The sequence below is a fragment of the Salmo trutta genome, chromosome 23, assembly GCF_901001165.1.
Source record: "Salmo trutta chromosome 23, fSalTru1.1, whole genome shotgun sequence".
Lineage (NCBI taxonomy): Eukaryota > Metazoa > Chordata > Actinopteri > Salmoniformes > Salmonidae > Salmo > Salmo trutta.
In genome coordinates, this window is record NC_042979.1 from 40,133,772 (window position 1) to 40,158,214 (window position 24,443).

The 24,443-nt window shown below is 42.4% G+C and overlaps 1 protein-coding gene across 1 annotated transcript in view; it reads right to left on the reverse strand.

Annotated features, from left to right (window-relative positions):
• Positions 1-24,443, reverse strand: part of megf10 (multiple EGF-like-domains 10) — a 101,091-nt gene that overhangs the window by 68,982 nt on the left and 7,666 nt on the right. Inside the window, exon 2 of the mRNA XM_029710297.1 lies at positions 7,608-7,750. Coding sequence (XP_029566157.1) covers positions 7,608-7,732 — 125 coding nt within the window. The 5' untranslated portion in view covers positions 7,733-7,750. The remainder of the gene's footprint in view (positions 1-7,607; positions 7,751-24,443) is intronic.

Here is a 24,443-nt window from a genome sequence, read left to right on the forward strand (position 1 = left end):
TGTGAGCAATTGTGACCGCAGGCCTTTTTGGAAGACACGCAATGTAGGAATGGAAGAGTCGTATGAAATGAGAGTTGGCTGCCCGAAACATTAAGGATGTTTCCTTTTAGTGCCGGTTAAGAACGTGAAATTGTTTAGTTCTGTTCCATCGTTAAAGTTCACAAATTTCAGTAACATCAACTTAAAGTGCACTATTTCAAGAAAGTGCAACTTGACAAAGCCACACGTCTTTTCAGATAGGCCTTTAACCAGAGTAAAGCGTTGGAATGACCTATGTAGGAAAATAAATACCACGTGCAGTTACGCAGGGGTGGGCAATTCAATTGGTGTCACACTTTTTGTCCATCCCTAGTAAACACAGCTGATTAATTACATTGTATTCTAAACAGAAGATCATGATTAGGTGATTATTGGAGTCAGGTGTGTTAGCTGGGGCAAAACGGTGACACCAATCAGGCCCTCGAGGACTGGAATTGCCCCCCCCTGAGTTAAAGAGAACTTAACACATTAGCGTTTACTTTTCCTTTTTTTCTTGGAAAACTGGTGATTACTATACTATGTAACTGTCTGAACATACATTCCTAGTGCCCAGTAATTGCATAAGTTAGCCACTTACAGTTACCCTGATATGAGGCCTTTGGCATTTGCCAAATAAAGCGGTCAGGTCTTTAATTTAGGGGTTTAAAGTCCATAAGACGGCACAAAAATGACACATGCAAGGCGAAAAGATTCCCCAGTCACATGTTGGTTTAAAGGAACGGTTGGGTTACTTACTTCTCAGAGGAAATAAAAAGATGTTACCCAAAATCAGAACATCAGTAACATTCAATAAAACGTGGAATTGATCGAGATAAAGTGCAAACATGACAGGCCTTTTGATTCAATATGAATCAGACAGGAAATGGATGTGAGGAGACAGGTGAATTGCATGGTCACTCACACTCACAGACACAGACACAGGCACAGGCACAGACACAGGCACAGACACAGACACAGACACAGACACAGACACAGGCACAGGCACAGGCACAGGCACAGGCACAGGCACAGACACAGGCACAGGCACAGGCACAGGCACAGACACACACACACACACACACACACACACACACTACAGACACACACACACAGACACCACAACACTTCATAGAGACCTAAGACAGCAATTGAATTGATGCAATAACGATAAATAGAACAATAGCTTTATAACATTAATGTACAGCACAGTTTTTTATCTATCATTATTTTAACTACTACTACTACTAGTTAGATGGTTGGAGCCATCGATTGTCCCATTAACAATCACACATTATAGCAAAGCTATTTCATTTCAAACTTTACATTTCTCTACTGTAGGCTACTTATCATAATGAACCATATCAGCAAAGTGCCTGCGATAAGTGATCGGTGTCGATAATTTATCGTCCCAGCTCTAAAGCACGCACGCACGCACACACGCACGCACACACACACACACACACACACTTGCCCCAACAGTCTGTGGGAGCTGTTCTGCAACCTCTCTCTCTCCTCTCCCCCTCAGCTCCTGAAAGGCTGCAGCTGTTGCTCCAGATTAGCCAGTGAAAGTGAATCTAGCTGGGAAAGCTGCCTCCACCTTTGTTCTTTTCAATCTCTTTTAATGGATTTCCCTCAAAGATGGACTCCGGGATCTTAAGCACAACAAATTCGTAACCTATTGCACAAATTGGATTCGTAGCATATCACACGAATTGCAAAATTAATATGATATCAAATCAAATCAAACCAATTCTGCTATTTTGTGTTTTTTTTCCGCTGATGTAAAACATTTTTATACATAATGTCTCTGCCATCATTTCCTATAACCCAAAACAGCTTCTGGACATCAGAACCGCTATCACTAACCTCAATTTGGATGACAATTTCTACTTCAACGAGTTGGCATCTCTGGACGTTCTGCTTTCTCTGGAACAGGCCCTAATCTCTGGACGTTCTGCTTTCTCTGGAACAGGCCCTAATCTCTGGATGTTCTGCTTTCTCTGGAACAGGCCCTAATCTCTGGACGTTCTGCTTTCTCTGGAACAGGCCCTAATCTCTGGACGTTCAGCTTTCTCTGGAACAGGCCCTAATCTCTGGACGTTCTGCTTTCTCTGGAACAGGCCCTAATCTCTGGACGTTCTGCTTTCTCTGGAACAGGCCCTAATCTCTGGACGTTCTGCTTTCTCTGGAACAGGCCCTAATCTCTGGATGTTCTGCTTTCTCTGGAACAGGCCCTAATCTCTGGACGTTCTGCTTTCTCTGGAACAGGCCCTAATCTCTGGATGCTCTGCTCTCTTTGGAACAGGCCCTAATCTCTGGACGTTCTGCTGTCTCTGGAACAGGCCCTAATCTCTGGACGTTCTGCTTTCTCTGGAACAGGCCCTAATCTCTGGACGTTCTGCTTTCTCTGGAACAGGCCCTAATCTCTGGATGTTCTGCTTTCTCTGGAACAGGCCCTAATCTCTGGACGTTCTGCTTTCTCTGGAACAGGCCCTAATCTCTGGATGTTCTGCTGTCTCTGGAACAGGCCCTAATCTCTGGACGTTCTGCTGTCTCTGGAACAGGCCCTAATCTCTGGACGTTCTGCTTTCTCTGGAACAGGCCCTAATCTCTGGATGTTCTGCTTTCTCTGGAACAGGCTGGCTGGCTGGCTGCGGAAGTGGTCCGATGAAGCGGATGCTAAGCTACAGGGCTGTTTTTCTACCATCGATTGGAATAATGTTCCGGGATTTATCCGATAACACTACGGAGTTTACCACATCAATCACCGGCTTCATTAATAAGTGCATCGACTGCGTCGTCCCCACAGTGACCATATGTACATATCCCAACCAGAAGCCATGGATTACAGTCAACATCCACACTGAGCTAAAGGATAGACCTGCCGTTTTCAAGAAGTGGGACACTAATCCCTCTACGACCTCTGACGAGCCATCAAACTGGCAATATGTCAATACAGGACTAAGATCGAATCCTACTACGCCGTCTCTGACCCTCGTTGGATGCGGCAGGGCTTGCAAAGTATCACGTACTACAAAGGGAAAGCCAGCCGCGATCTGCCCAGTGACACCAGCCTACAAGACAAGCTGAATGACTTCTATGCTCGCTTTGAGGCAAGAAATATTGAACCATGCATGAGAGTACCAGCTGTTCCAGACGGTGTCAGAGGAAGGCCCTAAAAACTGCCAAAGACTCCAGCCACCCAAGTCATAGACTGTTCTCTCTGCTACCACACAGCAAGCGATACCGATGCACCAAGTCTAAAACCAACAGGACCCTGAATAGCTTCTACTCCCAAGCCATAAGACTGCTAAATATTTAACCAAATAGCTACCCATTTTACACTAACTCTTTTGATTCATCACATAAGCTGTTGCTTCTGCTTATTATCTATCCTGTTGCCTAGTCACTTTATCCTTACCTACAGTATATGAACATATACGCCTGGTACGGCAACTGCTCCGCCCACAACCGCAAGGCTCTCCAGAGGGTAGTGAGGTCTGCACAACGCATCCCCGGGTGCACACTGCCTGCCCTCTAGGACACCTACACCACCCGATGTCACAGGAAGTCCAAAAAGATCATCAAGGACAACAACCACCCAAGCCACTGCCTGTTCACCCCGCTATCATCCAGAAGGCGAGGTCAGTACAGGTGCATCAAAGCTGGGACCGAGAGACTGAAAAACAGCTTCTATCTCAAGGCCATCAGACTGTTAAACAGCCATCATTAACATTGAGTGGCTGCTGCCAACATACTGACTCAAATCTCTAGCCACTTTAATAAATCAAAATTGGGTGTAATAAATGTATCACTAGTCACTTTAAACAATGCTACTTTATATAATTTTTACTTACCCTACATTACTCATCTCATATGTATATACTGTACTCTATACCATCTACTGCATCTTGCCTATACCGCACGGCCATCGCTCATCCATATATTTATATGTACATATTCTTATTCATTCCTTTACACTTGTGTGTATGAGGTAGTTGTTGTGAAATTGTTAGTTTACTTGTTAGATATTACTGTGTGGTCGGAACTAGAAGTACAAGCATTTCGCTACACTCGCATTAACATCTGCTAACCATGTGTATGTGACCAATAAAATTTGATTTGATTTGATATCTACCTGCACATTGACTCAGCACTGGTACCCTGTGTATATAGCCAAGTTATCATGACTCATTGTGTATTTGTGACCGACCGGCTCGATTCGGTCTTCTGTAACAAAATTTGAAATTGTGTTTTTTTACATTGGATAAAAGTAGAGACTCAGAGCTAGAAAATGGCATATCATACACTACAGTTAAGGAACAATGGTAAAGCAATTCTGCTTTAAAAAAGTTTTTTTAACCAGGTAGGGCAGTTGAGAACAAGTTCTCATTTACAACTGCGACCTGACCAAGATAAAGCAAAGCAGTGCGACAAAAACAACAACAGAGAGTTACACATGGGATAAACAAACGTACAGTCAATAACACAATAGAAAATCTGTATACAGTGTGTGCAAATTAAGTAAGGAGGTAAGGCAATAAGGCAAGTAATTACAATTTAGCAATTAACACTAGAGTGATAGATGTGCAGATGAGGATGTGCAAGTAGAAATACTGGTGTGCAAAAGCGAAGAAAAAAAACAAAAACAAATATGGGGATGAGGTAGGTAGTTGGTTGGATGGGCTATGTACAGCTGCAGCGATCGGTAAGCTGCTCTGACAGCCGATGCTTGAAGTTAGTGAGGGAGATATAAGTCTCCAACTTCAGTGATTTTTGCAATTTGTTCCAGTCATTGGCAGCAGAGAACTGGAAGGAAAGGCGGCCAAGAGGTGTTGGCTTTGGGGATGACCAGTGAAATATACCCGCTGGAGCGTGTGCTACGGGTGGGTGTTGCTATGGTGACCAGTGAGCTGAGATAAGGTGGAGCTTTACCTAGCAAAGACTTACAGATGACCTGGAGCCAGTGGGTTTGGAGACGAATATGAAGCGAGGGCCAGCCAATGAGAGCATACAATGGTGGGTAGTATATGGGGCTTTGGTGACAAAATGGATGGCACTGTGATAGACTGCATCCAATTTGTTGAGTAGAGTGTTGGAGGCTATTTTGTAAAAGACATCGCCGAAGTAAAGGATCAGTAGGATAGTCAGTTTTGCGAGGGTATGTTTAGCAGCATAAGTGAAGGAGGCCTTGTTGCGAAATAGGAAGTCGATTCTAGATTTAATTTTGGATTGGAGATGTTTAATATGAGTCTGGAAGGAGAGTTTACAGTCTAGCCAGACACCTATTTGTAGTTGTCCACATGTTCTAAGTCAGAACCGCTAGTTTTACTAGTGTTTAAGAGCAGTTGGAGGCCACGGAAGGAGTGTTGTATGGCATTGAAGCTCATTTGAAAGTTTGTTAACACAGAGTCCAAAGACGGGCCAGATGTATACAGAATGGTGTCGTCTGCGTAGAGGTGGAACAAAGAATCACTTTGAAAGTTGATAAACTTGTAACCTCACTTTTGAGAAAATTATCCTTGAATGTTTTGGTACACCTACTAGAGAGCTCTTCTTTGTCTACACCCATTCAGCATCGTTCACACCCTCTTAAGCTTTAGCCCCACCCAACTCTAAGGATTTGCATGTGAGGTCATGTACTATACAACCAAAGATTTCAAGACTAAGGGCTGGTTTATACTACGGGTGTGTTCGAAAATTTTATCTGGACAGCCAGAGTGTGCTCTGGGCGTTCGTAAACTCAGAGCGTTGTCAGATTGTCCGTTCATAAATTCAGAGCGTTTTTCTCTCTGAGTGTTCAGAGTGCACACTGGACGCTCTGGCCGAGGAGTAGGGTTGACCACAAAAACAGCAGTCAAGCATCCAAGCTAACTGGCTATGGTTGACTAGCTTCCTAGCTACTTAAAGACAGAAATGAGAGAACAGCTCACTCTGACCATTTTACTCACCCTAGCAGCGCTGGTTAGACTGTTTTTATGTTATCCAGAGTGTTGGTGACTGCAACTGTGTTGCTGGCAACAATTGAATTACTTGTTTTTTTTGGCAACGTTTACTGACACCGGCCATATACAACGGGTGTTGAGCGTTCGTAATTCGTCAGTTATTTTACCAGCTACGTCTATCGACAGTTGTCACAGTGACATAATGAACATTCTATTTAAATGGTTACTTGCATAGTGGAATATTTTGTTCAGGCATGTAGCTAGCTAGCTAAACAGTGAACCATAATCCCAACTCATGATGTTACTACCCTGCATAAATCTGCAGGTAGCTAACCAACCAGGTTCAACATTAGCTAGCTAACATTAGGCTATAACTAGCAATGCAAATGGAATAATATTACTACATACAGATAATACACGTAACGTTAGCTTGCGAGCCAGCCAGCCAGCTAATGTTAGCTGAAGTTAGCATTTTTGGGCCTCCTGAGTGGTGCAGCGGTCTAAGGCACCGCATCACACTGCTAGGGGCATTACTACAGACCTGGGAGTCCCAGACCCGGGAGTCCCATAGGATGGCGCACAATTGGCCCAGCATCGTCCAGGTTAGGGGAGGGTTTGGCCTGTGGGGCTTTTGTGGGGGGCTGGGTGCCTGCGGCCTGACCGCGGTCGCCAGTTGAATGGTGTTTCCTCTGACACATTGATGTGGCTGGCTTCCGGGTTAATCTGGCGGGTGTTAAGGAGGACACATGACTCCACCTTCGCCTCTCCGTTGGAGAGTTGCAGAGATGAGATAAGATTGAAAATTGGGGAGAAAAAGGGGTAAAAAAATAACTAAACGCATTTTGATAAAAAACTAAAGTTGCGACATACACCTCGTATCCTGAAACAACTCACATTTATTCCTTGTGCTATTATTCTTTAAATATTTTTCTATTTTTCTCTCTGTATTGTTGGAAAGCACCCATAAAATACTAATTTCAATGTTACAGCTGTTTTTTATGAAGCATGTGACAAATAACATTTGTTTTGGCCTTCCCTGTAGCTCAGTTGGTAGAGCATGGTGTTTGCAACACCAGGGTTGTGGGTTCGATTCCCACGGGAGGCCAGCACAGGAAAAAAAAATTTATGAAATTGTATGAAATGTATGCATTCACTACTGTAAGTCGCTCTGGATAAGAGCGTCTGCTAAATGACTAAAATGTAAATGTAAAAATGTTTTGATTGATTTGGTTCTCTGGAAAAAGTAACAGTTATGAGATTAGCACTGAACAACAACAAGTTGTCCTAAAACAATATTGAGAAATGTGAGTCTTGCTAAGTACTTAAATCTGGGTTTGGGTCAACTCCATTCCCAGTAATTTAATTACGATTCATGAAAAGGTCCACAGCGACAATAATGATCCATTTACGATCCATTTACTGATTGAATTGACTGAATGTAATTGACCCCAACCCAGACTTTAACTTAACTCAACTCAGACTTTAACTTAACTCAACTCAGACTTTAACTTAACTCAACTCAGACTTTAACTTAATTCTAGAGTGTAACTCTAAAGCTGTGGTGGTGTTAAATAATGCACGCCTGTGAGAAGGTGTGTCCCTGTATGTGGGTGTGTCTGGCCCCTGTGGGTGTGTCTGGCCTACCTCTCCCAGTGGCTGCAGACGTTGGGGTCCTCCAGATTGAGGGAGGAGGTGGAGCGGGGCAAGAAGCAGTACATCACCGCCAGCAGGATAGTCGCGTAGTGCCACAGGAAGGAGGAGGCGGCCATCTTGGGTGGAAGCTACACCTGGGAGACGACAGCAGACAGAAATGAGAATCCAGCTGCTCATGAGTTGGTGTCCTGTCTTTCCTGTAGTCGGTTGTTATAAACACATTTGAATAGGTAACTTGGTGAAGTAAACGCAAGCCTTCGATATATATTGTTGTGTGTGTGTGTGTGTGTATGTGTATGTGTATGTGTGTGTGTGTGTGTGTGTGTGTGTGTGAGGGGTGTGTGTCTGTGTATATGTGTGTGCAAAAACAACCGACAAACACAAATTAAAACTGGTACTTGACTTCATCTCGCTGTCAGAATGCCTACGGTTACAGTGACAGCTTGTGGTGTGGGGACAGGATGGTGAGTCTATTCCCCCACAGCGCTCCTCACTGTTAGACAATTAGTACAGCGTCTGTGTAAACGTGGCCCAGTGGCCACTCCACGGGAATGACACACTTACAGTGCCTTCAGTAAGTATCCCCTCCGCTTGACTTTTTCCACATTTTGTTGTGTTACAAAGTGGGATTAAAATTGATTAAATTGTATTTTTTTGTCATCAATCTACACAAAATACTCTGTAATGTCAAAGTGGAAGAAACATTTGAACATTTATTACAAATTAATGAAACATAAAACACTAATATATCTTAATTAGAGAAGTATTCAACCCCCCGAGTCAATACATGTTAGAAACACCTTTGGCAGCGATTACAGCTGTGAGTCTTTTTGGGTAAGTCTCTAAGAGCTTTGCACACCTGGATTGTACAATATTTAAAATAATTTCAAGCTCTGTCAAGTTGGTTTTTGATCATTGCTAGATAGCCATTTTCAAGTCTTGACATAGATTTTCATGCCGGTTTAAGTCAAAACTGTTACTAGGCTACTTAGGAACAATAATTCTTGCCTTGGTTAACAACTCTAGTGCAGATTTGGCCTTGTGATTTAGGGTATTGTCCTGCTGGTGAATTTGTCTCCCAGTGTCTGTTGGAAAGCAGACTTATTGCAAACAGGATGCATGTTTTGGAAGATGTTTTATTCAGTACAAGCTTCCTTCTTTTCACTCTGTCATTTAGGTTAGTATTGTGGAGTAACTACAATGTTGTTGATCCATCCTCAGTTTTCTCCTATTACAGCCATTAAACTCTGTAACTGTTTTAAAATCACCATCGGCCTCGTGGTGAAATCACCTCTGGAAGGACACCTGTATCTTTGTAGTGACTGGGTATATTGATACATCATCCAAAGTCTCATTTATTAATTTATCTGTGCTTGAAATTCATTAATCGATTGAGGGACCTTACAGATAATTGTATGTGTGGGGTACAGAGATGGGTTAGTCATTAAAAAAATAATGTTAACAACTATTATTGAACACAGAATGAGTCCATGCAACTTATTATGTGATATGTGATTTGTTAAGCACATTTTTACTCCTGAACTTATTTAGACTTGCCATAACAAAGGGGTCGACTACTTATTGACTCAAGACATTTCAGCTTTTCATATTTTATTAATTTGTAAAAAATTCAACAACAAAAAAGACCACTTCGGCATTATAGGGTATTGTGTGTAGATCAGTGACACAACATCTCAATTGAATCAGTTTTAAATTCAGGCTGTATGTAACACAACGAAATGTGGAAAAAGTAAAAGAGTGTGAATACTTTCTGAAGGCACTGTACCTTCCAGTGGAGTTCCCTACAAAGTTCCCTTAAAGAGTCCATTGGAGTGTTCTTCAAAGTGCAGTTCTTAGTAACCTTATTAAAAGTTCCACTGTCAATACTTCTATAAGTTCAATTTCACCCATCAGGCTTAATATTTGGCTTACTTTCATGGCACCCTACTCTAAGTACTGTACTCAAAGTCCCTTCGGAGGGCCCTTCATAATTCAGAACCCATAGTTCACAGAGGTTAAAATGCACTTCACAGTGCCCTGCCTTCACACTAATATAAAAAGATACAAACCACATAAACATTACCATATGCGTAGCATAAAAAATGCTTTTCAGAAATATACAGGATGCGAATAAATCCACTCGCAGCATGAATTGACACTGCGGCACAAAAAAATCCTCACTAACCATCTGCTTTCCATCAACACCCATTAGATCCATTTGCTTTGTTAGTTTTAGTCACTGCAACAGATTCCAGAGAATGCACTTGTAAAAGAGGTTTTAAGAGGCCCTGAGTTGACATGATGTTGAGCACCCAAACCCCAAAGAATGGCCTTGTATGCCCTCACGGTAGGGTCAATGAGAACAGAGAAAGTCAGAGCGGTGAGGAGGATGACAACACAGAGCCCTGTAATTCGGACCGTGAAATACTACTGATGCTTTTGTTCATTGAGTTATTCAAAATTCGAAAAGCACTCGCACATCTGAGCTATCTTTTTTGCAGGTGCATGAAAATAGAAGAAACCTGCACACTGCTTTTGTTAGTATCACTGTTCTTGAAATAAGCTTTACGTATCGGCCTCAAGGCCTTTGTCAGCGGCTTCATTGAGTTATGAAATAATGTCACAAGAAAAGTTCTCGACTATTCATAATTGTTGCCTAAAAATATGGCATGATTGGACATGGTGCGATGTGGTAAGATCAAACATTAGGTTACGCCACTCTGTTTAATCGTTTCATAACAGAGACATACTGGCGTTGACGTATCTCCATGATGTTACTTACAGAATATGAAGAGTGACTTTAGTTTTCAAGTATAAGGTATTAAAACCATGACGTGTGCATTCTCCAAGACTTCACATCTTATGCCAAATCATCCAAAGTTCTATTTCTGTAGCATTTTGACTCATTTAACCCCAAAACGTAAGCGTCTCCCTCAAACAGTATGGCATTTGTTTCATAGTTTACCAGAATGACAGGATTCAGCCAACAGATTGTTGGTTCCAAAACCGTTGCTGCTATTTGTGATCCCAAGACACCAATAATGATAAGGGAGAGCCACAAGCTCCAGGCGTATCCTTTTCGTCAAGTAAGTGGTCAAAAGTAACCATTCAGAAGATATTACCTTTGCACATAAAAACAAAATTATCTTGACAGTAGTCAACAGTGTTTCAACCATATTTCAACCATAAATCAATATACAACAGCAAATAGAAGTGGTCGCAACAACAAAAAAATGACCCGCTAACGGTTGTTATTGCATTGTTTTCCATTCTGAGGGGACCAAATTGAAGACAAGCACTGGACTCCCCTACCACTGACGTTTCCTTCTGTGGTACACTTTGAATTTATTTGGAGTCTGTTTCTCATCCATTCTGAATTTCTCCTTGGTGGGGCATCTGTGTGGCAAACCCCAAAAAACGGACTGCTTCCCCACATATAATTATTGGGCTTCATTCAACATCGTTTACTGTCTATTGTTTCATTTGAAGTCTTCTAAGACTTTTCCCAGTACAGTTTTCAGAACATTTAAGAAGCTTTAACTAGATGTACAGTATATCTCCAGAATGAAGCTGAATTGCTATTTATGACAAGACCTAGTACCGTGCATTGGATGGAAATATTCAGGACAGACATAACTACATTCTATGTGAAAGATCCTCAAGAGCACATTACAGTGTCTTCAGAAAGTATTCACGCCCCTTGACTTTTTCCACATTTTGTTGTGTTAAAGCCTTAATTTAAAATGCATTTTGTGAGATTTTGTGTCACTGGCCTACACACAATAACCCATAATGTCAAAGTGAAATTATGTTTTTATAATTTATTTTACAAATTAAAACTGAAAAATTAAAACTGAAAAGCTGAAATGTATTGAGTCAATAAGTATTCAACCCCTTTATCATGGCAAGCCTAAATAATTTCAGGGGTAAAAATGTGCTTAACATGTCACATAATAAGTTGCATAATAAGTTGCATGAATGAGTACCTCATCTCTGTACCCCACACATACAATTATCTGTAAGGTCCCTCTGTCGAGCTGTGAATTTCAAACACAGATTCAACCACAAAAACCAGGGAGGTTTTCCAATGCCTCGCAAAGAAGGGCACCTATTGGTAGATGGGTAAAAATAAAAAAAGCAGACATTGACTATCCCATTCAGCATGATGAAGTTATTAATTACACTTTGGATGCTGTATCAATACACCCAGTCACTACAAAGATACAGGCGTCCTTCCTAAATCAGTTGCTGTAGAGGAAGGAAACCGCTCAGGGAGTTCACCATGAGGCCAATGGTGACTTTAAAACAGTTACAGAGTTTAATAGCTGTGATATAAGAAATCTGAGGATGGATCAATAACATTGCAGTTACTCCACAATACTAACCTAAGTGACAGAGTGAAAAGAAGGGAGTCTGTAAAGAATAAAAATATATTCCAAAACATGCATCCTGTTTGCAATAAGGCGCTAAAGTAAAACTGCTAAAAATGTGGCAGAGGAATTATCTCTCAATCCACTGTACTCACATCCTACCATACCTTTGTCTGTACATTATGCCTTGAATCTATTCTATCGCGCCGAGAAACCTGCTCCTTTAACTCTCTGTTCCGAATATACTAGACGACCAGTTCTGATAGCCTTAAGCCGTACCCTTATCCTACTCCTCCTCTGTTCCTCTGGTGATGTAGAGGTTAATTCAGGCCCTGCAGTGCCTAGCTCCACTCCTACTCCCCAGGTGCTCTCATTTGTTGACTTCTGTAACTGTAAAAACCTTGGTTTCATGCATGTTAACATTAGAAGCCTCCTCCCTAAGTTTGTTTTATTCACTGCTTTAGCACAATCTGCCAACCCGGATGTCCTAGCCATGTCTGAATCCTGGCTTAGGAAGACCACCAAAATCCCTGAAATTTCCATCCCTAACTATAACATTTTCCGACAAGATAGAACTGCCAAAGGGGGCGGTGTTGCAATCTACTGCAAAGATAGCCTGCAGAGATCTGTCTTACTATCCAGGTCTGTACCCAAACAATTCAAGCTTCTACTTTAAAAAATCCACCTTTCCAGAAAGTCTCTCACCGTTGCCGCTTGCTATAGACCACCCTTTGCCCCCAGCTGTACCCTGGACACCATATGCAAACTGATTGCCCCCATCTATCTTCAGAGCTCGTGTTGCTAGGTGACCTAAACTAGGACATGCACCCCGGACATCCTACAATCTATGCTTGATGCCCTCCATCTCACTCAAATTATCAATGAACCCACCAGGTACAACCCTAAATCCGTAAATACGGGCACCCTCATAGATATCATCCTAACCAACTTACCCTCCAAATACACCTCTGCTGTTTTCAACCAAGATCTCAGCGATCACAGCCTCATTGCCTGAATCCGTAATGGGTCTGCGGTCAAACGACCACCCTTCATCACTGTCAAACGCTCCCTAAAACACTTCAGCAAGCAGGCCTTTCTAATCGACCTAGCCTAATCGATATTGACCTCATCCTGTCAGTAGAGGATGCCTGGTTATTCTTTAAAAGTTCCTTCCTCACCATCTTAAATAAGCATGCCCCATTCAAAAAATGTAGGACCAGGAACAGATATAGCCCTTGGTTCTCTCCAGACCTGACTGCCCTTGACCAGCACAAAAACATCCTGTGGCGTTCTGCATTAGCATCGAATAGCCCCTGTGATATGAATCTTTTCAGGGAAGTTAGGAACCAATATACACAGGCAGTTAAGAAAGCTAAGGCTAGCTTTTCAAGCAGAAATTTGCATCCTGTAGCACAAACTCAAAAAAGTTCTGGGACACTGTAAAGTCCATGGAGAATTAGAGCACGTCCTCCCAGCTGCCCACTGCACTGAGGCTAGGAAACATTGTCACCACCGATAAATCCACTATAACATTTCAATAAGCATTTTTCTACAGCTGGCCATGCTTTCCACCTGGCTACTCCTACCCCGATCAACAGCCCTCCACCCCCCACAGTAACTCGCCCAAGCCTCCCCCATTTCTCCTTCACCCAAATCCAGATAGCTGATGTTCTGAAAGAGCTGCAAAATCTGGACCCCTACAAATCAGCGGGGCTAGACAATCTGGACCCTCTTTCTAAATGTATCTGCCGAAATTGTTGCGTCCCCTATTACTAGCCTGTTCAACCTCTCTTTCGTACCGTCTGAGATTCCCAAACATTGGAAATCTGCCACGGCCATCCCCTCTTCAAAGGGGGAGACACTCTAGACCCAAACTGCTACAGATCTATATCTATCCTACCCTGCCTCTCTAAGGTCTTCAAAAGCCAAGTTAACAAACAGATTTCCGACCATTTCGAATCCCACCGTACCTTCTCCACTATGCAATCTGGTTTCAGAGCTGGTCATGGGTGCACCTCACCAACGCTCAAGGTCCTAAACGATATCATAACCGCCATCGATAAGAGACATTACTGTGCAGCTGTATTCATCAACCTGGCCAAGGCTTTCAACTCTGTCAATCACCACATTCTTATCGGCAGACTCAACAGCCTTGGTTTCTCAAATGACTGCCTCGCCTGGTTCACCAACTACTTCTCTGATAGAGTTCAGTGTGTCAAATCGGAGGGCCTGTTGTCCGGACCTCTGGCAGTCTCTATGGGGGTGCCACAGGGTTCAATTCTCAGGCCGACTCTCTTCTCTGTATACATTAATGATGTCGCTCTTGCTGCTGGTGATTCTCTGATCCACCTCTATGCAGACAACACCATTATGTATACCTCTGGCCTTTCTTTGGACACTGTGTTAACTAACCTCCAGACGAGCTTCAATGCCATACAACTCTCCTTCCATGGCCTCCAACTGCTCTTAAATGCAAGTAAAACTAAATGCATGCGCTTCAACCGATCGCTGCCCGCCTGCCCGCCTGTCCAGCAACACTGCTCTGAACGGTTCTGACTTAGAACATGTGGACAACTACAAATATCTAGGTGTCTGGCTAGACTGTAAACTCTCCTTCCAGACTCACATTAAGCATCTCCAATCCAAAATTAAATCTAGAATCTACTTTCTATTTCACAACAAAGCCTACTTCACTCATGCTGCCAAACATACGCTCGTAAAACTGACTATCCTACCGATCCTCGACTTCGGCAATGTCATTTACAAAATAGCCTCCAACACTCTACTCAACAAATTGGATGCAGTCTATCACAGTGCCATCCGTTTTGTCACCAAAGCCCCATATTTATTTATTTATCCATTATTTTACCAGGTAAGTTGACTGAGAACACGTTCTCATTTACAGCAACGACCTGGGGAATAGTTACAGGGGAGAGGAAGGGGATGAATGAGCCAATTGTAAACTGGGGATTATTAGGTGACCGTGATGGTTTGAGGGCAGGACACCGGGGTTAACACCCCTACTCTTACGATAAGTGCCATGGGATCTTTAATAACCTCAGAGAGTCAGGACACCCGTTTAACGTCCCATCCAAAAGACGGACATCCCATCCGAAAGACGGACGTCGCATCCGAATATACTACCCACTATTGCGACCTGTACGCTCTAGTTGGCTGGCCCTCGCTTCATACTCGTCGCCAAACCCACTGGCTCTAGGTCATCAACAAGTCTCTGCTAGGTAAAGCTCCGCCTTATCTCAGCTCACTGGTCACCATAGCAGCACCCACACGTAGCATGCGCTCCAGCAGGTATATCTCACTGGTCACCCCCAAAGCCAATTCTTCCTTTGGCCGCCTTTCCTTCCAGTTCTCTGCTGCCAATGACTGGAACAAACTGCAAGAATCACTGAAGCTAGAGACTCATATCTCCCTCACTAGCTTTAAGCACCAGATGTCAGAGCAGCTCACAGATCACTGCACCTGTACATAGCCCATCTGTAATATAGCCCATCCAACTACCTCATCCCCATACTGTATTTATTTATTTATCTTGCTCCTTTGCACCCCAGTATCTTTACTTGCACATTCATCTTCTGTACATCTACCATTACAGTGTTTAATTGCTATATTGTAATTACTTCGCCACCATGGCCTATTTATTGCCTTACCTCCCTTATCCTACCTCATTTGCACATACTGTATATAGACTTTTTCTACTGTATTATTGACTGTATGTTAGTTTATTCCATGCGTAACTCTGTGTTGTTGTATGTGTCGAACTGCTTTGCTTTATCTTGGCCAGGTCGCAGTTGCAAATGAGAACTTGTTCTCAACTAGCCTACCTTGTTAAATAAGGGTGAAATAAATTAAAAAAAACATGTATATCCTGAATACAAAGCGTTATGTCTGGAGCAAATCCAACACAACACATCACTGTGTACCACTCTTCATGGTGGTGGCTGCATCATGTTATGAGTATGCTTGTCATCAGCAAGGACTAGGGAGGTTTTTAGGGTACATAGAAACAGAATAGAGCTAAGCACAGGCACATTTCTAGAGGAAAACCTGGTTCATTCTGCTTTACAACAGACACTGGGAGACAAGTACACCTTTCAGTAGGACAATAACCTTAAACACAGGGTCAAATATACAGTGGAGTTGCTTACAAGACGGCATTGAATGTTCCTGAGTGGCCTAGTTACATTTTTGACATAAATCGGCTTAACAATCTATGGCAAAATTGAAAATGGTTGTCTAGCAATGATCAACAACCAACTTGACAGAGCTTGAAGAATTTTTTAAAGAATAATGTGTTAATATTGTTCAATCTAGGTGTGCAAAGACTCACCCAGAAAGACTCACAGCTGTAATCGCTGCCAACGGTGATTCTAACATGTATTGCCTCAGGGTTGTGAACGTTTACGTAAAATATGATATTTCTACAATTCATTTTCACAAAATTTGCAAAAATGTTAAACATGTTTTCACTTTGTCATTATGCAGTGTTGTGTGTAGCTGGGTGAGAAAAATATATATTTAATAAATGTTGAATTCAGGCTGTAACACAACAACATGTGGAATAAGTCATATGCACAACATTATAAGCAGCAAATTCTCTACCCGGGGAATATGTCCCAGGACCCTCATTACGGTTCCCCACATTATTTTCCCAAATTCCACCCCTGCGCACACTATTACAACAAGCTAAATCTACCACAATCATCACGTCGGAGATATAGAAGAACCTGTGCGTGTGGAAAGGTTGGATCAGCGTCACACATTGAAAATACAAATGTCACTGATCTGACATGCTTTGATACAAATGAGCCCTATCCAATCTCAGAAACCTTCTCGGGACTTTTTTGAGGGCAGTAGGAGGGAAGGATGTATTCTTAAAGTATTAAAACAGGTCCAAACTGGCCCTGTCCACTGCCCACTGAGTCATCACTTCCTGCCTGACTCAGAGGGTGGAAGGGTGTCAGGGGCAATGTCCTTGAGACCCAAAGCAGGTCATTTGTATATTGCAATACTTTGTGCAGAAATCCCCATCTCTTGCCTCAGCTTCCCCATCCAGTATTTTACAGGCAAGACTGCAAAATGGGAGGGGGAAAAACCCAAGCCAACAATGCATGCCATTGGTGCAAGCCCATCCCTGTGCCATCAAGGCCCTAACAGTGTTTAGTCTCAGAGGAATCCAAAACCTCCTTTTGCTAATGGCCATGTTGAAACCAGTTTGCTCTCTCTTTCTCTCTGTCTCTCTCTCTGTCTCTCTCTCTCTCAATTTTCTATACCTCCTGTCTGATAGTACACTGCTTAGACAAAGCATCCCTGGCATCAACAGTCATGTCACATCCCAGGCAACTGTCCATGGTAGAAGTCTATGGCAGCACATAAACAAGTAAAAAACTAAGTAAAAATGCAGCACTGGCTCCAAATAGTATAATGTTTCTTTGATGATTTTTAAACTTTGAATCTTTGCGTGCAAGATTTAGTTTACAGCTTGAAGGGATAGTTCTCTCAAAGAACTTTCAGAATTTGTCAGAGGCGTTTAAATAAATAAAAAATCCCATTGTGTGTAGTGTAAGACTAGCTAATATGCAAAATAGTCTACAAATCAAACATTGTTAGTGTGGCAGGTTGGGCCTCCTGCCAGGATTGACGCTTGTAGTGATAGAAAGACACCACTGGTGGATGCAACTTCATGTATATGATGTGACCACATTGCTTCTACAGCTGCTCTCCACGTCTCTCTGCGCTAGCTAGCTAACCAAATAAAAGGCTAACCACCAGGGCTGCATCTCTGCCTCAGGCTAGCCTCCCGAAACCCCAGTAGAAAGAGGATGTTGGAAGTCTACGAGACGACGGGCTTCTGCGGCCTCTCGCTGATGACAGTGTGTCTATGCGGGCGGTTAATGGGGGCACCAGGGGCTCGCTCTCCGGTTTCACTGAGCTAACGGGCACAGCTGCACCCACCCCGCAAAACCCCAAACCCCCTCCCCGGGACAACTGCAGCAGTTCACAAACAAGGGTGTTGCTGTGCGTGTGAAATAACCCTACACACACCACTCCTGATGCAGGGCTTAGGGGGCCAACAGGGCTTTGATATGCTGTGCATAGCAGTCCAGTATCGGATGCCCCGGGGAAGTTCATCCAAGCACAAACAGAGGACGGACTGAGTCCGTGTACAAAATATTCATTTGCCAAAACATGCAGTCTTCTTTAGACACTTCTGCCAACGTGGGGCTTAGCCGTCCAAAGTTAGTTCACTAGAGAACTATTCAGAATTGAGATGATGAAATGACAAGCTGTTTTACACAGTATATGCTGGTTAGTGGAGTTGTCAGTTATGACAGCAGTGGTTAGTACAGTCAGATACTGAAGAGTGGTAAACAGGCAATAGCCAATTGGTGCATAGGGTGTAACAGTTTTGAGTGATTGGGGACGATCAGTACCCAGCTAGCACATAACGTTCTGAGAACCATATGTTTCTTAGAGCTTGGTGAGAGCGTGGTTCGTTTCCGAATGGGTGGCAAGGAATAAGTTAGTCCTAAATATTTCAAAAACTAAAAGCACTGTATTTGGGACAAATCATTCACTAAAACCTAAACCTCAACTTAATCTTGTAATGAATAATGTGGAAATTTAGCAAGTTGAGGAGACTAAACTTCTAGGAGTAACCCTGGATTGTAAACTGTCATGGTCAAAACATATTGATACAACAGTAGCTAGGGTGGGGAGAAGTCTGTCTATAATAATGCGCTGCTCTGCACTCTTAACAGCACTATCAACAAGGCAGGTCCTACAGGCCCTAGTTTTGTCGCACCTGGACTACTGTTCAGTCCCCAAGTCCAGAATAGACTATGGGAGGCACACAGTACTACATAGAGCCATGACTACATGGAACTCTATTCCACATAAAGTAACTCAAGCAAGCAGTAAAATTAGACTTAAAAAACAGATACAAATACACCGTATGAAACAGCAGGGACTGTGAAGCAACACAAACATAGACACATGAATACAAACACACGATAACATACGCACTCTACTCACACGTACACATATATTTAGTGTTATAGATATGTGATTGTAGAGTAGGGGCCTGACGTCACACAGTTAATACGTTGTGAAATCTGTTCTGAATGTATTGGTGGCGCAGGGGACTAATTCCATAGATAGAGGACAGAAGATCATTGGTTTGAATCGCACTGACGCCGCGTCACAATAAAAAATACATGTGTTTGCATAATTAATGCCTAAGCAAATGTATTTTAATCTGTGCCTGGAGTTCAAAAAGGGTAAATTAAGCTAGCAGCTAGCGGCTTGGCCAGTATACCGTATACACCGGATGAAAGGGTATTTTGAAGTACTGATGGTATGATTTTCAATACCTTCCCCCAAAAATTTGATTGAGCCAGTCACATTAGAATTCTTATTGAAACATGTTCTCAAACGTTATTTAATTACCTTCAAATAACATATAATTTTTATTCTCAGAATGTTAATAAAACCTCTCAGGGAACCGAAGTAAAACGTTCTCAGAACCTTCCTGCAACCTAAAAATGAACGTTACCAGAACAGGCAAAAATCTCACTTCCGTTCTCAAAACTTTAAAATTCAGTTTTAAAACTTAAAAATTCAGCAACTTATGGCTTCGTTCCCAGAAACAATGGGAAACCAAAAATGTATGTTCCCACAACTTCCAAGGAACAAAATGTGCTAGCTGGGTTGTTGCCTTGCAAGAGGCTCATAGGAGCAGCTTCATGTACAAGTACACACCCTGGACAGGACGCTAGTCTATTGCAGTGCTTTGGCAGGGTTTGAACCTTGAGTTTATCTACATGTACAAGTGTGAATAATTAAGAGTCTTATAGGAGCTTGAGTTTTCATCTGACAAATCCTACAACACAGAACAAATCATTTTGCCATATTCTGATACTTTAAATCTATAACTTTGAATTATTTCTTCTTAGAAGGCGAATTGAATTCTTAAAAAGTTTGAATGTCAGATCTTTCATTAGTCCGCCCACATTAGCATGTAAATGACCCAGAGGATGTATTTAGCTAAATTGCTAAATTGACAGTGCCATGATCTCTTCCTGTGACATCTGCTTTACCGATCAAGTGAGTTAGTTCATGAGTTTTGATTGGACTTGCAGTCGGAATACCTCGACAGGACAGACAGTTTCCTTTACTAGATAATCAAAATAATCTAGCACTTCCCATTTCCTTTACATTCAGGAGGAACTTGAATGACCCTGTGCTGTGTGTGCATGTGGGTGGGTGCGTGCATTCGACTGTGTGTTTGTGTATGTCACAGTGGTGGGGCAAGACTCCAAACACCTTATCACAAAAGTCCTTATCTATTTAATTCAATGAAACTTCAATTAGCATGAACGTGAAGCTTTGGAGTCGGAAACTTTTACCGGTAGAGAGAGAATGAATGAGTAGGTCTATGTTCTTAGTGAAACTTTAAAGCTTTGTAGTTGTCTTTATCTTGATTGATTCAAATTGATATGGTTAGTTTGTCTTTGCATGATCTGAGCTTTGAGAGGAGAGAGAGAGAGAGAGAGAGAGAGAGAGAGAGAGAGAGAGAGAGAGAGAGAGAGAGAGAGAGAGAGAGAGAGAGAGAGAGAGAGAGAGAGAGAGAGAGAGAGAGAGAGAGTGAGAGTGAAGAAAGAACACAGAACAAACACAGCTGCTGTGTCTCTTGTCGTCTGTGATGTGTCATCTGCCTTTCACCTGACCCACTCAGCTGTATACCAGGACAACCTGCCTTTCTTTTAAACACACTTTGCCTGGGAAACTGCACCAGTATGGGGTCCCATAATGAGTCTAGTCCTCTACCAACTACCTATCTCCCTACCTAAAAGGCTTGGCCAGTATACCGTATACACCGGATGAAAGGGTATTTTGAAGTACTGATGGTATGATTTTCAATACCTTCCCCCAAAAATTTGATTGAGCCAGTCACATTGTATGTTCGTTTACAAAGAGCACATGGAGCAAATGTGACGTGACGATCCACTGTTGAGAAGCACAAGAGAGGTGATCAAGTTACACATGGAATTCGCAACTAATGTTTGCCAGCTAAATATCGTATAAGTTAACTATCTAAGATGTGCCAAATACATTTTCTCCAGCTCAGGGCTCCAGCTATGCATTTTGGTTTGCTAACTTGCTAGCTATAACGTTAGGTGTCTAGCTTGCAATATCAAGCTGCTTGGTTACAGCAAAGACAATCAATCGCCTTCTGGATCAAGTGTGAGTATCCTTTTGAGATAGATGTATAACTTTATGAGCCGGGTTGTCTGTCCTTGCATTTGGTTTATGTTCGCTTGTGCTTATTAGCATATAGCTAGTGTCAGCTAAGGGAATTCGCTAGTATTTTGTTAGCATTTGTTAGCATAAGAAATAATAAAAAAAAATTGCCCCTCTGCCGGTAATACCGTATACCCCGGTATGGTACAGGAACTGTATGAAGGTATGGAAGTCTGCATACCGCCCAACCTTACTACCTAATGCTTTAAGACATGGCGGTTTCAATCAGTAATGTAGTGCTAGAAAAATTGGTGGGTAAACTTTGATCGGCAGTTGCGGTGCAAAAAATTACGTTCGCTATACTTTCAATGCATTTTTTCCCAAAAGGTCGGTAAACTTTACCCTCCACTACATCACTGGTTTCAATGTACTTGCTATAGAAGATGTAAAGCAGAATTGGGGAAAATTCTATTTCACATCAGGAAATACATTGGAAACCACTTAGCTAAATAACAGAACTAAACAAATGTCTAGAAAATGTCAACTACTGTACGTGAACTACTCAACACCTGTAAGACACTGTTCAGTGAAGTACCAGGCACAAGCAGTGAGAGGCACAGCCTAATTAAGAGTGTGTGTGTGTGTGTGTGTGTGTGTGTGTGTGTGTGTGTGTGCGTGCGTACCTATGCGTGTGCAGGTTTGTGGTGTGTGTGCATGCACGTCTGTCTGTGTCCGTGTGTCTGTGTGTCTGTTTGTGTGTCTGTGTGTGTGTGTGTGTGTCGGTTGCCACTTATCATGCTCACTAATGTCTCCAAAGCATACTGTGTTCAAATGGTCTTTCTCTAAACAGCCCCTTGCTACTGTTTATTGTGACAGGTGGTGCATTCAGAAAAGCTGTACAATTCCCCTATCTGAGAAATATACTGCAGCCCTCATCCTCCACATACAACACCCATTCTGCCAGTCACATTCTGTTAAAGGTCTCCAAAACGCACACATCCCTGGGTCGCTCCTCTTTTCAGTTCGCTGCAGCTAGTGACTGGTACGAGCTGCAACAAACACTCAAACTGGACAGTTTTATCTCCATCTCTTCATTCAAAGACTCAATCATGGACACTCTTACTGACAGTTGTGGCTGCTTTGCGAAATCTATTGTTGTCTCTACCTTCTTGCCCTTTGTGTTGTTGTCTGTGCCCAATAATGTTTGTACCATGTTTTGTGCTGCTACCATGTTGCGGTGCTACCATGTTATGTTGCTACCATGCTGTGTTGTCATGTGTTGCTGCCTTGCTATGTTGTTGACTTAGGTCTCTCTTTATGTAGTGTTGTCTCTCTTGTCGTGATGTGTGTTTTGTCCTATATTTATATTTTATTTATTTTTCTATTTTTAATCCAATCCCAGCAGGATGCCTTTTTCCTTTTGGTAGGCTGTCGTTGTAAATACGAATTTGTTCTTAACTGACTTGCCTAGTTAAATAAAGGTTAAATAAAAAATGTTTTTAAAAAAATGGCAAGTGATCCCTGCACAACCCAATAAAGCATTGCACTTTAAAGGGGGATTCCACTAATGGTCAAATGTATGTGGGGAAACAAAAAACATTAGGATATACTCATAAACATGTATGTTGACAGATGTCATGTATGTTGCTCATCCCATAACCCTAAAAAGGTAACTTGGTCCATTTCATGCCCCACCTGCGTTAGCTGTGCTTGATTGAGCTTTCCTGTCTCAAAACTGTCCAACTGTCCGGTACTCCAGGCCGACTTGAGCAAACGCGCAAAGTATTTGAAAAACTTTAAATACTACTTGAGCCCAGGTCTGGCCAGTGTCCGCATATCATTTCGCCTAACGCTCTAGTTTTCATAATCAGAAGTGTGATTAGAACCCAAGGAGGTCGTTGGTTCCAGACAGTCAGACATCAGGGGATGAGGAGGGTCAGACAATAAGGAAGGGAAGTGTGACCGCCACTGGAGACAAGAGAGCAGGAAATGACAGTAAAGTCGCCCGTTTATGGCAGCTTCCAGGCAGTGGACTTGGATATGAGAGGCCTGGAGTGGAAATATAGAGTTACACACTTTGCTGCTCTGAGGACCCAGACCCAAAAAGCAGAGAGGGATATCAGAGGGATATGTCGGTAGGCGCCAAACGTGAAAGCCTTAGTCATAACGCCAAAACGATGTTATCTTATAACAAATTGTATTATGCCATTGTGTAGTTAAAAAAGATGTGCATTAGGGAAAGTATGCTATTGATGGGTAGCTCCTCCGTTACTCGGTCACGTCGTTGCCATTGTTATCGTCATTCTACTGACACCGCAGCCATGTTGACGCCTGACTGATGACTAATGCCCAGTCTTTCTGAACGGGGGCTAATGACTGTTTTGTCTAAATTACACTAAAGTGGCTTGGAAATATGATTACTAAAGTAGGCAAATAATTAGTAGGAAACAACTTTGCCATCCTTATGATGCAGGGCAAGTTTACTTTAGAGAGATGACAATGTTAGGTAGGTAGTAATGTTCGTAAAAAATATCTAGCAATGCTAATGTTAGCTAGCTAATATTCAGTGCTGTCCCCTCAATCTTAGCTGGCTAGCTAAAGTTATACTGCATCTAAAGTCAATCTGGTGACATCACAATGATGACAAAAGGGTTTCCTACTAATTATTTGCCTCCTTTTTAAATGTCATCGTTTCCAAGCCACAGTAATGCACTTTAGATGAACTCTACATCAACGCCCATTGGGAATGCATTGAGTAGAATGTTCAGTTGGGCATCAGTCCTAAAATGAATGTTCAAAACTATATTGTGACGAAACGTGCAACCTGGTTTCAAATCCTGGGTACCGTTGAGCCCTTGAACCTGAAAACAGCTCACTTGATTCAGCCCTTCGTGCAATAGTTCCACTGTTAAATTATCCCTGTTGCCCGGCAATTGACCTCTGTTACGCTGATCAAGCTGCCAAATTTGGGACTTAGGATCAAATTGTACTACTGCTGCCAACAATGTTAGAGCGTCTTTAACAAGACTGATCTCAAATAGACACTTAATCTGAAAACATACTGTATGATTCTTGATTGAATAATCCATCTCTTCTAGGGTTTACGTGTTGGCTCTGTACCCTCATATCTACTGCAGAGGTCTGCAATGCTCTTTGAAGTTAAGTGTGTGCCCTCTTTGACTTTTAGAGAAAAATA